Source organism: Malurus melanocephalus, unplaced genomic scaffold (genome assembly GCF_030028575.1).
Source record: "Malurus melanocephalus ecotype Western Australia unplaced genomic scaffold, MMel_1.1 scaffold_557, whole genome shotgun sequence".
NCBI classification, from domain to species: domain Eukaryota; kingdom Metazoa; phylum Chordata; class Aves; order Passeriformes; family Maluridae; genus Malurus; species Malurus melanocephalus.
In genome coordinates, this window is record NW_026623789.1 from 355622 (window position 1) to 371341 (window position 15720).

The window sequence follows — 15720 nt, forward strand, 5'->3', positions numbered from 1 at the left end:
CTGCTGCTCACCCGCCGTGTGTGGGTGCTGTTCCCGCAGAGGAGGCCATCCCGGCGGTGTGCAAGACGCGGACGGTGATCTACGAGATCCCCCGGAGCCAGATCGACCCCACCTCGGCCAATTTCCTGATATGGCCGCCCTGCGTGGAGGTGAAGCGCTGCACCGGCTGCTGCAACACCAGCAGTGTCAAGTGCCAGCCGTCCCGGGTACACCACAGGAGTGTCAAGGTGAGCAGCGGGGCCCTAAAAAACTCCAAAAAACTCCAAAAAACTCCAAAAAACCCCAAAAAACTCCAAAAACCCCCAAAAAACTCCCAAAAACTCCAAAAAACTCCACTTACCCCGTGCCTGTGCCTTGTGACCCAAACCCCCACGATCCATCCTCCTGCCCCCTCTGCTTTCAGTAAGCAGATGGCCTTTTCAAGTTTCACGATCCTTGGAAAATCTTGGGTTTGCATTTGATTTTCACAGGATTCCCTTTAGGTTTTCTCCCCTTTTTTTCTTTTTTTTTTTTTTTTTTTTTTTTTTGTAATGAAAATAAAGTTGATTGTGCCTTTCCCATGATCTCGCACAGTACAGATCTTAAAGTTAAGAAGATAAAATGACTCAAGGGGCATTGGACTTAAAAAAATAAATCTATCGCAGTATGGAATGCTGTTTCCTTAATTAAATATTATGCAGACTAAATTGGGCTTTTATATTTGACAACATAACACTTTTGATCTGAAAAAATGTGTTTCAAATTATCTTACCCCAGGGATAGAAGACTCAACAGCTTCATGCTGTATTTACTCATTAGACAAAATCCCTATTGCAACTTTCCAGTAAATATTACGTGAAATATTTATGTTCGTTTGGCTTCACTGTGTTCTAATTTTTATCAGTATTTAAACAAGTGCTGTTGATCTACATCTGTGTGTAGGAGATTAGACTTACACTTAGCGTTTGTATTGTGAAGACTCTGAGTTCTTGTTGCCCTGAATTTCTTAAGAACAGAACTGAAAAAAAAACCCCACCACATTCTTGAACATAAAATTGCTCAGCACAGCACTCTGATTGCTGCACTTGCAGTGRATTTCTTGAGAAAAATGCTGTTCACTGAGTGCTGTGCATCCTAGAACAAAAGTCAGGCACCTAAGGCATTGCATTGTTTTTCATGCACTGTTTTTCATACATGCGGACATGTGTCTGGGCAGGATTTCTTTTTCTTTTCTGTTCCTGAGCAACTGAAAAATGTTTTTGCATCTAAATAAGCTGGAGAAACATCTGAGATTCCCTCAGTGTTCCCCAAAATWATCATACTTTACGCTTGCTTGCTGCCTTGCCTTCCTGGGGATATGCTTTGCAGAAACAATTACAAATGAGGTAAAAATTTGGATTAATAATTACTCGAGGGCTGAGAACAAACTGGGGAAGGTGAAAGGTTGCAAGTTAAGCCTTTCTAAGTTTTAGCCTTAGGAGCTAAACAGCAMAGTGCCTCAGGGTTGTGATATTTTGATATTTTGTTTGGGTTTGATGCAGCTCCAGGTAGTTTTGTGTAGAAATGAACACTCACAGAGCAGCAAAACTCAGAGGTGTGCTGTGAATTTGCTGCTGGTACCTGTGTGTGCTGCTTCTCCCAGCCCTGCAGGGATGAGAGGGGAGATGATAAATCACAGAGGAGGGGTTTGGGCTGTGCAATCCCCTGCTGCTGGGACATTGAGCATTCCCAAAAAAAACTGCTGGGACATTGAGCATTCCCAAAAAAAACTGCTGGGACACTGAGCATTCCCAAAAAAAACTGCTGGGACACTGAGCATTCCCAAAAAAACTGCAAACTCCTGGCAGCAGCTGTGCAGGGTGTCACTGCTGGGGCTGCACGAGTGCAGATTTGGGTTCATTTTAGTAGGGCACCAGCTAAAAGTAGGCTCAGCTTAGCAGCTGCTTTTCGTGGCTGTGTAAATATATATATTGCCACCAGCAGTATCAATATACACGTCAGCCAGCTCTGGAGGACATTTTTTTTTTTTTCTTCCCCCAAGACTGCTCCAAGCAGTCATTAAGTAGCAGGGGARAAAAAAAAAAGGACAAGAGGTCAAGCAGGAACAGGATGTTCATTGTAAAGGTTGTAGGCTGACCCCACTGTCACACCAGAACTCTTAGAACAGAATCCATATTTATGCCCTCCAGAGTCAGATCCCCTTGTAGCTTTGATGTAATTGATGGTTTTGTGAGCCTTTTGCCAATCCTAAGTTTAGAGCTGAGTGTCTGCTCATGCCATTAAGCAGCTGGCTGGGAGAGAGAGGGTCCTTGGAAAGGTGGGAGCGGTTTTGGAGAGCTCTGCTCAGCTGCTCGGCGGTGCCCTTGGAAAGCCCAGCTTGTGTTTTCCCCCTGATGTCAGACTGCATAAAAGCTCTCTTTTGATGGAACGTTGAAAAGGCTTTCCCCGCTTCCTCCTCATTGACAAGGTAGTGAGATCATAGCTGGCCCATTCACACTCGAAAAATGTTCATCCAGAAAGGTCAGCAAGTGGGTTTGCATCATCCAGCAGGCAAAAGCAAAAAGGGTGTTTTCTTTGTCTGTAGTCAAGGTTAAGAGACAGCTGGGGCGGTGTGGGAGGAGCAGTGGAGGTGCCTGTGTTGGGGCATTTTTGTTCCTGGGACAGGATTCAAAGGCTGGAGGGTTTGGGGATGTCCTTGCTTTGCCTTCACTGGGCTCTGTTCAGTGAAAAACCCTTCATGGGGTAATTGAAGCTGTAGGGAGGCTCTGGCTTGGTGCAGCAGCTTCCCTGAAATGGGATTTGTGAGCTTTCCCTTTTTCCCTTTCATGGGGTGGGTTTTGTTAGTGAAAGGTGGGTTTGCCTGTACAGTGACAGAGTCCATGAGAGCACAGATTCCTGRCCCTACAGACAGCTTTGTTCAGCAGACTGCACCTTCACAGCCCTGCACAACTCACACTGAGGTTGTGAGTTCTCTTTGATGGGAAGGAAAGGATTGGATTCCTCCTGATGGTGTTATGGTGGCAAGGATGGGTGAGTTAGAGGTGTTGGTGTCTGTTACACACAGATTTCCTCCTCTGTGTGCAAAAGCATTTCAGTAACACCTGCAGAACCTTTTGCCTCTGTCCAGTGAGTTCAAATATTTACCAGACCATAATTGATTTGGGGAGTTCTGAACAGGAGTCTTCCCAAGAGGCTTTCTGAGCAGGGTGTTTGTTCTTGGTGGGTTTGGTCACAGGAACTGAAAATAATTAATATTATGGAGCAAATCCTGCCTGTACTGCTAATTATGAATGTCCAAGCTGAATATTATGATTGTTTGCAGCAATGCTCATATACAAATTAAGAAATAAGAGCTAAGTCACTCCATTTTGTCTCAGGTTGGCCTTGAGCAATAGCCATGCCAGCTCCAGCCATTTCTGCATATTCTGATCTGGGGAATTTTAACCTGGTGTGTTCTTACAGAACATTGATATGAGGGTGAGGTGCAGGAGAAAGGAGCTGGACAGGAGAGAATGSAGGAGCAGCTCCTCAGCTGTCCCTGGGGAGTTTTCAGAGGTTGGAAAGGAATGCTGGAGTKGAGGATGAGCTCAGCACAGCTGCCCAGCCCCAGGGCAGGTGTAAAAGGCTTTGCAGAACCACGGGATGTGCAGGTGGGGTGGCTCTGTGTCGTGTTTGCAGGTTCAAGAGCATTTTTCTTCAGTGTCTGTGGGTGCCATCAGCACCAGCAGCACTTTGGGCTGAGATTAGTGGGACTGGCAGGCAGGAGCGGTGCCAAAGGTCGGGCTGGGAGTGGGACAAACACAGGAAACCCYGAGAGAGGGGAAGGTGGAGCAGCCWGAGGTGCCCTTGGGGCTGGGGAGCCCTGACAGAGGGCAGAGAACAGGGTCTGGCTGCTTTCTCAGGAACCCCACACCATCCCTCTGGCCCTGGAGCCCTCCTGGTGCCTCCCAAACCCTTCTGTCCCTTGTGTCCCTTGTGTCCCTGGTGTCCCTGGTGCCTCCCCAGCCCTTGTGTCCCTTGTGTCCCTTGTGTCCCTTGTGTCCCTTGTGTCCCTGGTGCCTCCCCAGCCCTTGTGTCCCTTGTGTCCCTTGTGTCCCTGGTGCCTCCCCAGCCCTTGTGTCCCTTGTGTGGGGTCACATCTTCCTCACAGACAGGTTTTCCTGTGGCAGCATGCAAGTTTTCCATTTTCCATCTTTGYTTTTTCTCATGGCCCTTKAACCCATGTGGTAGGCTTATTTAGGGAACAAGACAAGCCTGGATCCAGTCGTGTTTTAATATGGAAGCAGCAGATGATTCCAAAAAGTGTCCTCATTCAGCTGCTTTTTGGGCTTGTTTCCATCCATTATTAGGTGTTGTCAGCCTCATGAGTTCTGCTGTTTCGAGGAACTTTCTGTGCTGACACATCTCTTCCAAGCTCCTACCCATGATAAATTTTAGCTTTGTACTAAAGGTGTTTTGGACTTTTCTGCTTACAATCTTTTTGTAAGATTTGTTTTTTCCCTGCTGTTAATCCCTGATTTCATCTCTCCTGGAGAGACTCTAAAAAAAAAGTGTTTCCATGATGTTTCCATTAGGCCACGTGTTTTATTTTCATTTTTACTTAGCCACCATGCTGAATGTAGATCCCAGTGTAGAATATCTACATTGATGCAAGTATTAATTATACACCATTTGAGTAATCAGTTATTTCACTGTCTTGCTCTCAAAGAGTTTTTATATAGTAGGATTTTATGGGTCAGGAGGGTTTGAGGATTTTAATTTTTGTTGCATTAAAGGCAAGTAAAGGGAACTTGTTGATTTATTGAGGACCGATCACCTCAAAGGACCGAGTAACACACTTGAGAAACGGTACAATATAAACACCAGGGAGAAAAATACAAAGGGGARGAAAAGATTTGTACACAAGGCCAAATCCCATGCTGTTGGCACAGCTATCCCTGTTTATACCCACTGAAAATGTGACCTGCAGCCTCCCTCGCTGTAGATCAGCATTTGTGTGTGGCAGCAGGTGTTAACAGGTGACACAAACACACAGCTTATCTGCTTTGTGCTGCTTCAGCTCCAGTATTTGCAACATCTTACAAAATGACATYCCTTTAACTTGTGGAGCATGAAGTAGGGCAGTGGAACGTGTGCTGGATTGTGTTTTAACTGCAATGCTAAAAACCAGCTTTAAATTGCTGCATAAATTCATTATGATCCTCTACAAAGTATTACTGTTTCTATTTTTTTTTTTTTTTACTGTTGTTTAATACCAAATAGCCACAGGAACTGCATATATCTTTCAGTTTGTAAAACCAAGAGAAACAAGGACAGGCTTTTAAAAGCTTGATTACAGTTTATTTTTGTTGCATGTAATTTTCAATATGCCTGGTTTATTCTAACAGCTGTAATAAGCATGGCAGATCTCAAAGCTGTTTCATGATTGCTGGGTCCCTTTCTTTGTCTCTGATGATGGAGGTGTCTTAATTACTGTTTGTTTTCATAAATTTTAAGGATTACTCATCCTTTGATGCCAGATGACTCAGTTGTACCATACATTCTCAAATCATTGTGTTCAAAGGCTYGATGGAGTTGGGCTCTGATAGGAACTTTTGAAACACACTGCTTGGACCAAAGTTAGTCTTTCAGATAAAGTGTTCTGGTATGTCATGGGCAGCTCTTAATCTGTTTACATGGAGAGCTGACAGTTTCAGGAGATCCCTTTTAATGTGGGTACATTAGTTAGTGCATCTGTCTCTGTTTTGTTTGCTGGGTAAATGAAAATCATCTCCAGATCCTGTTGACACAAGGGGTGGTGGCTAAAATGGGGATCTGAACTCCTTGYTCTGTGGAAGCAAAGGCAGGTCTGCCCCTGGCTTAAAAAAGGCCAGGATTTTGCTCTAGATTGTGCTCTAGCTTCTCTTCTGGGAAGTTGGGAATGTGATGGGTTTTTCCAGGCACCACTCTCATTTTGTGACACTGTTGTTCCAGTTTGGAAAGGGCAAGGGGATGATTTTGTTGAGTGGAGCCTGATTTGGAGCAGTGAATCCCCACCAAATACCCCGTGGCTGGGATGTGGAACTGTGGATGTTTTATTTGGTAGTAACTGGAGCTTTTGGCTGGACCAGCCTGTGTGGCTTTGTTGTGTAACTCCTGTGTGGGGATAGCCAGCCTCTCCTGTGCTGCCCCTCATCTGTCCCATTAAAATGCATCCCTGGGCTTTGTAGTGTTCTTGGTGGCTGGGACAGCCGCATGCAAGGCCTTTTTCTGTCAGATGATGAGTGGGTCTGACGAGCCAGGATTTAATTATTTAATTTCAGTGATTTCCATTTCCAGCAAATGATCCCCACCTATTCTGCAGAGYTAACACAGCTGAGAACTGTGCCCCCCTTGCAGCCCCTCTGGCACTGTCCCTGCCCACATTGATGCCACATTCCCTGCATGTCCCTGCCCATCATGTCCACTGCTCTTAGCCCAAATCAGTGCCCTGCATGCCACGAGCCATTTCAGCACCCCACACCACCAATGCTCCTGCCCTCTCTGCCATTCCTCCTCTCCTGGCTGCCTCCTCGTGTTCAGATCTCCCCACCCCAATATCCTCCTGTTCTGCCTCACCTCGCCCTCCAGACTTTTTTTTTATTTTAAGGATACCATAAGTGGAGCAGTGCAGCTGTGAGCAGTTGGAAAAGCTGGGGAGAAATATTCTCTCAGCCAGAAATCCACAATAAAGCCACAGGCTGGACCCAGTGCAGGGGTGATAATTCCTCTGGACCTAAAAATTGTGCTCGAGAGCTCTTGTGATGAAACCCAAAGTTGCTGCAGGGAGGGAGCAGGAGTGAGGCTGTGCTTTCTGAGGTGATGCTCAGATCCTGCTTGTGTCAGGTTGAGCATTCAGAGGGCTCTGGAGACCCCAATYTGTAAATAGTGAAATGTATTACAAACCATTCTAATGCCTTTGCTGTCAGCCCTTAACAATTTGTACAGAAGATTGTGCTAAAAGTGGCAGTTTACAAGAGCAACCAGTGATTTGAGTCTGCATAGAAGTTTATTGTGGTACACGTGGAAACGGAGTTGCCTAAAACATCAAACCAAAATGAATGGGAAATTGTTTTATCTCTTGGGGGAAAATGGTTTCAAACTGCTGAACTGGAATAAACAAATAGTCTGTGCAATAAATAGCTACACGATGCCCAATTAAGATAAAAGGTGATTAGTATGCTAACATTTTATATGGGTTTGGCTACGTTAAAAATAGAGGTATATAGTTATCTGTCTTCAGTTCTGAACTGTAACCATGTTGATGTGTCTCAGTACATACCTCATCGTATTTTATAGGTGGCAAAAGTGGAATATGTTAGAAAAAAGCCAAAATTAAAAGAAGTTCTGGTGAGATTAGAAGAGCATATGGAATGCACCTGTACATCATCAAATACTAATTCAGATTATAGAGAAGAAGAAACTGGTATGTTTTCCTTTTATTTTTGCATTATGCTGATTTCATATGGACCTTATTTTTATATYAGTAAAGAATGTAAAGCAAACATTACTTACCATGAACTCAGTAGGGCAGCTCCCAGCTACTTCTCTGTGTTGAAAATGCAAAATGAGAGCCACTTGGTACTGGATAAGGAGTTTAGATTTCACATTTAAAGTGTATCACTTCTCATTAGGCTGGCCTTTAAATAAATGTGAATGCCCAGTGGAGTTCAGGTCTTGCTTCACTAAGTTAAAGGTTGTCATGTTGCAGCTCATGGGTGAGCTCTGTTGCCTAATTCCTTTAGACTGTGTGGGGACAGGGCTAAAATCGAGATTTACTTGACCCTGGGGAAAATGGGAATGAAATTAATGTAAAGCTTTGGAATAAATTCAGGGTTCGAGGCTAAGGAGTAAGTTTGGAAACAGCATTGCTCATTTCTGTTGTTTTCTTATGTATAATACCCAAGAATTTGTCAGTTTGTTGCATTAAACCTAAATTTGTCTTGTCGAGATGACCTCTAAGTTACAATGGGGGAAGATTTATGGGGAAAAATTCTTACTTTCAATCTGGCTTTCATAAAATCAGTGTGAATTAATCTAAAATCATTAGGTCTGATCTACTTACWAGAGTGCAATCAATGCAGAGCCTGACACACTGATCAGGAAACCCATTTTAGTAGAAAGGACATTTCCCTTTCTCCTGGTGCTGGTTGAAGGCAACCTCAAAAGTTTGTTTTGCACCTCTGCAGGGAATTTAATTTTGAGCCAGCCCAAAATTAAAGAGTCAGTGAAGAGCAGGTAAACACAGGAGGAAAGCTGCCCAAAAATGATAGATTTTGTAGGGTTTTCTGTACTGGCTCCATCCAGCATGGAGACATAAACCTGGTCCAAGCAAATGTAAACTTCAGTTGCTATGTACAGAGCAGAGGAAATAGAACTTCTATAAAAGCAAACTTAGGTCTCTGCTGCGATTTTACTGGACATCAATTTATAATCTGGGCTCGAGTGTTTAGCTGGAACTAGGTGGAGTTGTTAGACAAAACCACACATGAAGTGCTATTTTTAATGTGTGTAGGGCTTGAATAATTTTCTGTCTTTCATTTGGGAAGAGAAAAGTTTCMTTAGATCAGTTTCAGTTTTCCAAATTATCTTTAATTGCCAAAGACTAAGCGGTTACGATTTTAAGGTCAAAATTGTTGGTTTTGATATGTGTGAAAAATGGGGCAGAATCATCATGGAAAAAAATATATATTTCTAGGATTTAATTGCTGATAGGAGCCAAACTTGCACCCAGCAAGTGGATGGYGAGCTGAAAATAGCTTAACTCCAGAGCTGAAGGCAAATGTTGAGTACTGCATGGTAACAGTAATTATAGATGGATCTTGGGAATGACGTGTGCAATGCCAACTCCGTTTATTATTTCTTTACTTTTGTGTAATTCCTCTGTAAACCCAATGTCAAATCAGACGTTATAAAGTTATTACTTTAATGCGMAGGATAATGAGATTTCTTTGAAATGTAAACGGTTTGAGTGTTTATGACTTCRGTGTTACACGAAATGCATTACCTTAGGGCTTTTCACCAGCCCTGCCCTTATGTTAACAGGAAGGCCTAGGGAATCAGGTAAAAAACGGAAACGAAAAAAGTTAAAACCAACATAAAACCCACTGGAACTATTTGATATTCAGGTAGGACCTATATGCTGAACACCCTAATAGCACAAGTACTGGAAAACTTAATCAAATATCATCACTTCAACTTAATCACTGTTCAAAATCTTGACACTTGCTACCTCAAGGCTGCAAAGAGATTAGATTTGATTGGCTTTGATAATTCTACCTGCTGGTATTTTCCCTTCAAGCTCCACATCACCATCAGCATCTTACATTCTTGAGCTACTTCCTTTTCTTGCCTTTTTGATTTCTTTTTTTATTGGAGGGTGCTAATTTACTTCAGCTTCTGAAATCTCAAGTTCCATTGCCTCTGCTTGTGTTTCATCATCATTGATTTCTGAGGTCGGAGCATCACGGGATAATGCATGAATGAATTGCCAGGTTACAAATTGTYGTGTTCCCAGTCCTTGGCTGTGAAACATTGAGTGTACATACAGCAAATAATGACAAATAAAAAAATTATTTGTGTKGCCATCAAACCCACGTTCTGGCCTGAGCTGGGGTTGATTGCACATGCACCTGACACAATCTGATCATCTGCCTACTTGACAAGAAAGATACCTAGAAACATTTCTTTTTTTTTTTGTGTTGCAGAGCCCAGTGTTGCTTACACCAGAAAATTAAGAATTTTTTTTTTTTTTTGGTCTGTTCAGTCTCAGTAGGATGATGATAGTCACTCATCAAAATTCATGAGGTTTTCAGTGTAGTGAAAAACTAACACCCTCTCGGTGCAAAAATGACTGAAATCCTTTGGCCAACATATTAGCAATGTATGATGATGGCGACACACATTCCAAATTAAACATGGAATTTCCATTTCTTAATGACTCGAAAGTATGTAAACTGCAGCACTTGCAATTGATTCTGGTATTTGGAGTGGGAATGATTTGGATTTTGCAGTGTCTGTGCGTAACGCCTGGATGATGGTGAATTTAATTTCAAGCCCCTGTTTTTGCACATAAACTCCCAATGGCAGTTTTCATTTATACTGATGTATCATTTCCTAAAAGAATGCTAAACTTGATATCCTGTTTCAGATTAACAGGTATTTATTGGGAGTAGTATGATAGAAGCAAAGATTTTCTAAAATTCAACTTTAAAATGAGCATGTAAACTCAATCAAAACAGCATTTAGAACTTCTTGTCCCAGGTTAGTGACTCTTCATGCAGAGCAGTTGTTTTTCATTTTTTTTTTTTTTAAGTTATCTACTTTGAAGACAGGACCTTTGATTCTAATCATAGAGTTATTGTATCTTTTTTTTCTCTCCTGCAGATGTAAGGTGAAAATAAGCTAGAAAAAAAACTTCTCTCTGGGACATGGATGTACATGGTTTGTTACATTCCTGAACCTACTATGTATGGTGCTTATTGACTGTATACTTTATTTGTTCTCCTGTGTGAAAAAAAAACTGGCTCAAAAGAACACTTAATGAGAACAAAGAGACAATGTACATTTGTTTAATGTGACATCAAAGCAAGTATTGTAGCACTCTGTGAAACAATAGGAAGCTTCCCTGTCCAAAAAARAAAAAAAAAACGAAAGAAAGAAAAACAGAAAAGAAAAAAAAAAAGACAGTTGAATGAATGGAGGATACCAAAAGTACTCAAAAACATGACAAAAATCTAAGTGAATAGTGGATTTCTGTCAGAGCAGTCAACGGTGCTTTACGTCAAGAAATGTGCCTGCGTTCTTGATGAAGATGGATGGACACTGGTGGACTTCAGGCACAAAAAAAGCAGGAATGTATGAAATGATCAAATGCCACGCAAACACTATAGAACAATACATCCTTGCTTGGTGGTGTTTTAAAAGTCTATACAAAAAAACCTTCTGGGGAGCCTTAAGTGGATTTTTTTTTTTACACCATAAAGTGATTATTAAGTTTTCTTTTTACTCTTTGCCTAGCTTTTTATTATCTCTTGGACTACATTTGCCAATAACACATATAAAAGACTGGTATAACAATAAGCAGAACACAAAACATTATGGTATTTCTCCTAGTGGGATGCAAACTAATGAGATGTATTAAAATAAAAATGGTATACCTATGCATAATTTTCTAGACGTTTCTTGGTTTATGTTCCCCAACCTCCCCCGTAATTTAAAGCATTACATAAAAGAAAAAAAATGAGAAAAAAAAAGAGAGATGTGCGTAAACAAATCATAGGATATCCATGCAAAAATCCTTTTTTTTTTTTTTTCTTTAAGACTTATGCCAGTTGCCTACTAGTGATATTGTGTTAGCAATTGTCATTCTTATCAGTATACAGATACTTTTATTTCACATGTTGGAGCTGTGTGAAATGTACAAATTCTTGTATCTGCATTGTATAATGTCATGGTGGCATGGGAACTACCTTGCTGCAAATATTTGAACAAAACCTAAAATTCTTTATTTTTGGTAAAATGTTATGCTTTATGTGTATTCAACAGAAATATGTGTTTTTGTAAAGGTGAAGTTTGTATTTTTATCTAAAAATTAACAGTTTTATATACCTGAGAAAGCCTGCTATGTTTTCTTGAACCAAAAAAAAAAAAAAAAAAAAAAAAAAAAAAAAAGAAAAAAAAAGCATTTTGTGGTCATATTTTTGTAGTAGAATAGCCCAAATAACATCAAAATCTATTTTAACTATAGCAGGGCAGATAAAATACTCTGGCAGCAGCTCCTGTATTTTCAAAGTGCCAAAGGATTAAATGTTCAGTTCCCCACAGATTGYAGTGGGAGCCACATGGATAAATCCTTCTGTACTGCTTTGGAAATTTAGGGCTGTGCCAGATATGACATGGCTACTCACTTGGCCAAAATCACTGCCCCACCCCAGTAGTTTGGATTATGTACCCTTTGTTTTATTTGGATTATTACATTGGATATGTAAAATGAACTACTGGATTCTTTCAGTTGTGAAACATCTACAAAGAGATGAAAGAGTTTTCTTAGTTTGGAACAACAAAARAGTTTGTCTCGAAGACAGTGTTTCCACTCAAATAAAAATATCTTCAAATGTGAATGAACTGCAGAACCTTAAAACAACAAAAGAGAGCAAGGTTTTTAACCTTTCCATTTCTCTAAATATAGTTCAGACATTCCCCTCCTGTTCCTGTAGCTATGTCCAAATTCAACCAAACAAAGCAATGTTAGCTAACAGGCATTATTGGCTTCAGATGCTAATGCAGAGATAGAGTTAGTCACCGTTCTATTTTGTGATCATTTTCCCAGTGTATTTGTTGAGCACCAAAACTGGAAATACATTTAACTAAGATTGTCTGTGCTTGTTTTCCACTAAGTGTACTGTTCACAATGTTATGCACATGAATGTATGTGTCTGCGTTTAAAAAAGTGTATAAAATGTAATTTATATATTTATGTTTCAGTGGGATGCCAATAATGTTGCTCCGTTCCTTTTTTTTTTCCTTTTTTTTTTTTTTTTTTTAAAGATATCTAATGAAAGAAAAAAAAAAAAAACAAAAAACCAAACATATATCCATTAAAATCATGTAGATGAAAAGCATTACGTGACCCACTCAGACACTGTGCAGGTATGAAAGGATGTCAGAGTCACTTAAGTGGAATAGTTTGCAAAACAACTCTTGGAAAGAGTCCCGTGGCTGCGCTGGCACGACGAGGTTGTGTTTGGGTTTGGGGCCAGCTCCTCGGAGTGACTCCCCTGGCTATCCCGGAGCTCTGATTTACATCACCAGGGAGCCTGGCCCTCGTAGCAAAGTCTTGAAAACAAAGCGAACCGCGAGGTTCTGTCGGTGCCAGGAATAAACAAACGTGTCACGCCAAATTCAGCGCAGCGGCAGAGAGTGAAGATTGAGCGGGGACTGTTCCAGCGCTGCTGGTTTGGGACGGGCGGTCTCGAGTTAATTTTGGTGGGAGGAACGAAACGCACACGAGGTCTTTGTTGTCGAGCACAGTGTTCATACAGCATGCGGCAGAAAACACTAAAATCTCAGGGCTATGTTCTCAGCTACTATAAATTGGCAAATGTTTCTGACTTCCCCCCCGAGCTAATTTACATCAGATGAGGACCCAGTCCATGGCTGTTAAATTGTGAGCAGTAGTGTCATGGTGTGAGTGTCACATCCCAAAGTCCAGCTGAGCTGTCAGCCGCCAGCCTGGGCGCCGTGTCGGGCTGTGGGATCGGTCCTTCGAAGTGGCAGGGTTGTGACGTGGGAGTGGTTGATTCAAAGTTAAGTTGGACATTTCAAGGGCCATCTCCTCAGCTGGTGTAAATCAGCTGTACCAGCTTACACCAYTTGAGGGGCTGGTCCCTCATTCTGGCTCATCCCTTCCACCCCTCGGTCCCGCWGGGATCTCAGATTGTCGTGTACGGTTGATGTAATCCTGTGTTCTCTAATACTTAAGCACAATAAGTGAATATGAGAATGAGTGTCAGACTTAACTTTGAATGTCCGAGCTCTGAAATGGTTTGTTTCACCATTGTGGCTGTAAATTAAACAGTTCTCTGTGCATTTGTGAATGCCGTGTCATATCTTCTTCTGCTGTCTGCTGGAGGTGGACTCCCTCTGGATTTGGAGTGTTGCAGGGAAGGGTGTGAGCAGCTGGAGCCACATTTCTGATRCCTGATGGACAGCCAGGATGCCTGATGGACAGCTCTGTTATTTGTGGGGTGGGGGGTGAGTAGGGGGCTCAGTGGACTCGAGGATGGTTGTTCTCACAAGTTGCACTCCCATGCAATGCTCTAACACCTTTTTGCTTTGTCCTTCCACACTGTAGGCCGTGGTTTGGGGATGGAGTGTTTTTTCTGTTTTACACTCTGCACCCATCTCCTCTGTCCAGGGATCCAGAATTTCTTGTCCTGGTTATATCTTTTTCTGAGGCCTTGTCTGATGGGGAAATACACTCAGAGAGGGCTGCCCAAACCCAATCTCAGCCTTACAACATGGTGCATGGTCATTTACCTTTAGTCAATTCATAACGTTTAATCCTGTCATTCATCTTTGCAGACCTGTCCTTCAGTTGCTTTTGTTGACTGAAACCAAGGATTATGTGCCGGTTTGCTCTCCTTTTCTCCTGCCCTCTGTCCTGCCTGGCCTCTGCTTTATCACACACTGCACGGTGACTGCAGGCTCTTCTCCCAGGCTCCCAGGCAGCTCCAGCACTTTGGGTTTAACCTTTTTTCTCTTGCTTGGAGCAGTATCTGTGGGTCTCCTCCTCCAATGGGTTTCAGCATTCCAGTTCTGACATTCTCCTGCCTGTTCTCAGGTCCATGCTGCCTTTCTGTGGGCTGTTCTCTGCCTGACTTTCCCATCMCTCCCTCTCTCAGAAGTGATTTTCCCTTCCTAAGGTGTCTCATATCTGTTTTTTCTGCCTTTGATCCGTTGCTCTCCAGATCATTTGGTTTATCTGGGCATGTGCCCTGAGCTCCTCTTCTCCCAGACCCACAGGCCCATAGCTGACCCCTACYTGAAAGGCTTTAGAGTAAAACATTGATCTTTGCATTTGGAAAAATACTATTGAAGACTCTTTGCTGAAGCTCTGTCAAATTCCAACGGCAGTGTGACTCTGGAACAGTGGCATTGAGGCTGTTCCAGACATCTCTAACACTTTAATTAGGATCAGTGGCCCCATTTATGTTCTAATCTGARCATTTCAGGTTTTATTTTGAAGTTTCAAAGCTACCTCGGATTTGTATGCCCAYGTTTTACTGTAAATTGAAGGAAATCGTGTTGGTAGGCTCCTCCCATGGCTTTGAAAAGGTTGTTCTGGGTGGTTATCTGACCCTCACTGGGGCTGCAGATCTGTAAAACAGACACCATGTGGAGGTTTTGAATGAAGTCATTTCCTCGGTGTTTCTTAAAAACAGTTTGTACCACTAGCAGATCTCAGAGTCAGGTCAACTCATTAGAATCCCACTTAAATTTCCTTTAATTTCAGGTAACAAAGCCTGTCAGTGTCACATTCCTCAAAACCCAGCCTATGTTTTGTGTTTATGGCTCAATTTAATTACTGTCTGTGTTCCCACATTTAATTAGCAAGGCGTTATTCTGTGTCTGAGCTGTTCTGTGCTGCCCTTTGCTGTAGCATCTCCGTGGCACAGCCCTGAGCTGGTTTGTGCCCCTCTCTCCTCTGAAATAAAGAACTGTTGTTATCCCATTTTAGGCGAGACCGAGGCATGGAGAAAAGCCAGTGCAATGTCACACAGCAAGGCTGTGGCAGAAGCAGGGACAGGACTCAGGTCTGAGTGCTCCTCCAGTGCCCCAAATCACACGAGCATCTTCCCTTTCCAAGAATGAATCCTTGCACCCTCAGAGCTAAATGCTGAAAAGATTGAGGGTAAGTCATTTTGCCTAATTGCTGTGCATGGGATACGTGATCAAAAGCTGCTGCCATAYTGTCAGAGAGCGTAGTGATTGATGAAAATCCATCTTTCTGCCCGTGCAATTATGCAGCCTTTTATCCTATCGTGAGCCAGTCATTTCCTGCTTCTCTGAGGAGTCAGCCTTTCATGACTTGCAGTGAGAATTATGCACATAGAACAAGACTCGGATTTTATGGGAATTTACAAAAATTCAGCAGACAATCTCCATTCTCCTTTAGTTCAGTGTCATTCCTTCCTTTTATGGTGTGGCTAACATTTCCTA

The 15720-nt window shown here is 42.3% G+C and overlaps 1 protein-coding gene across 5 annotated transcripts in view; it reads left to right on the plus strand.

The window, feature by feature from the left end:
• The window catches only part of PDGFA (platelet derived growth factor subunit A), a 27548-nt gene extending 12144 nt beyond the window's left edge, over window positions 1-15404 (plus strand). Inside the window, exons 4-8 of one of the 5 annotated variants that reach the window (XR_008966399.1) lie at window positions 40-227; window positions 7297-7423; window positions 9043-9125; window positions 10148-10260; window positions 10384-12526. Coding sequence is in view for 3 of the 5 variants with exons in the window: in XM_057382232.1 (XP_057238215.1) it covers window positions 40-227; window positions 7297-7423; window positions 15239-15372 (449 nt within the window). In the remaining 2 variants the exon portion in view is untranslated. Of the gene's footprint in view, window positions 1-39; window positions 228-7296; window positions 7424-9042; window positions 9126-10147; window positions 10261-10383; window positions 12527-15238 lie in introns of those variants that run through there. The other 4 variants (XR_008966400.1, XM_057382230.1, XM_057382232.1 and 1 more) reach the window with 4 other exon arrangements.
• Window positions 15405-15720: the final 316 nt, after the last annotated feature.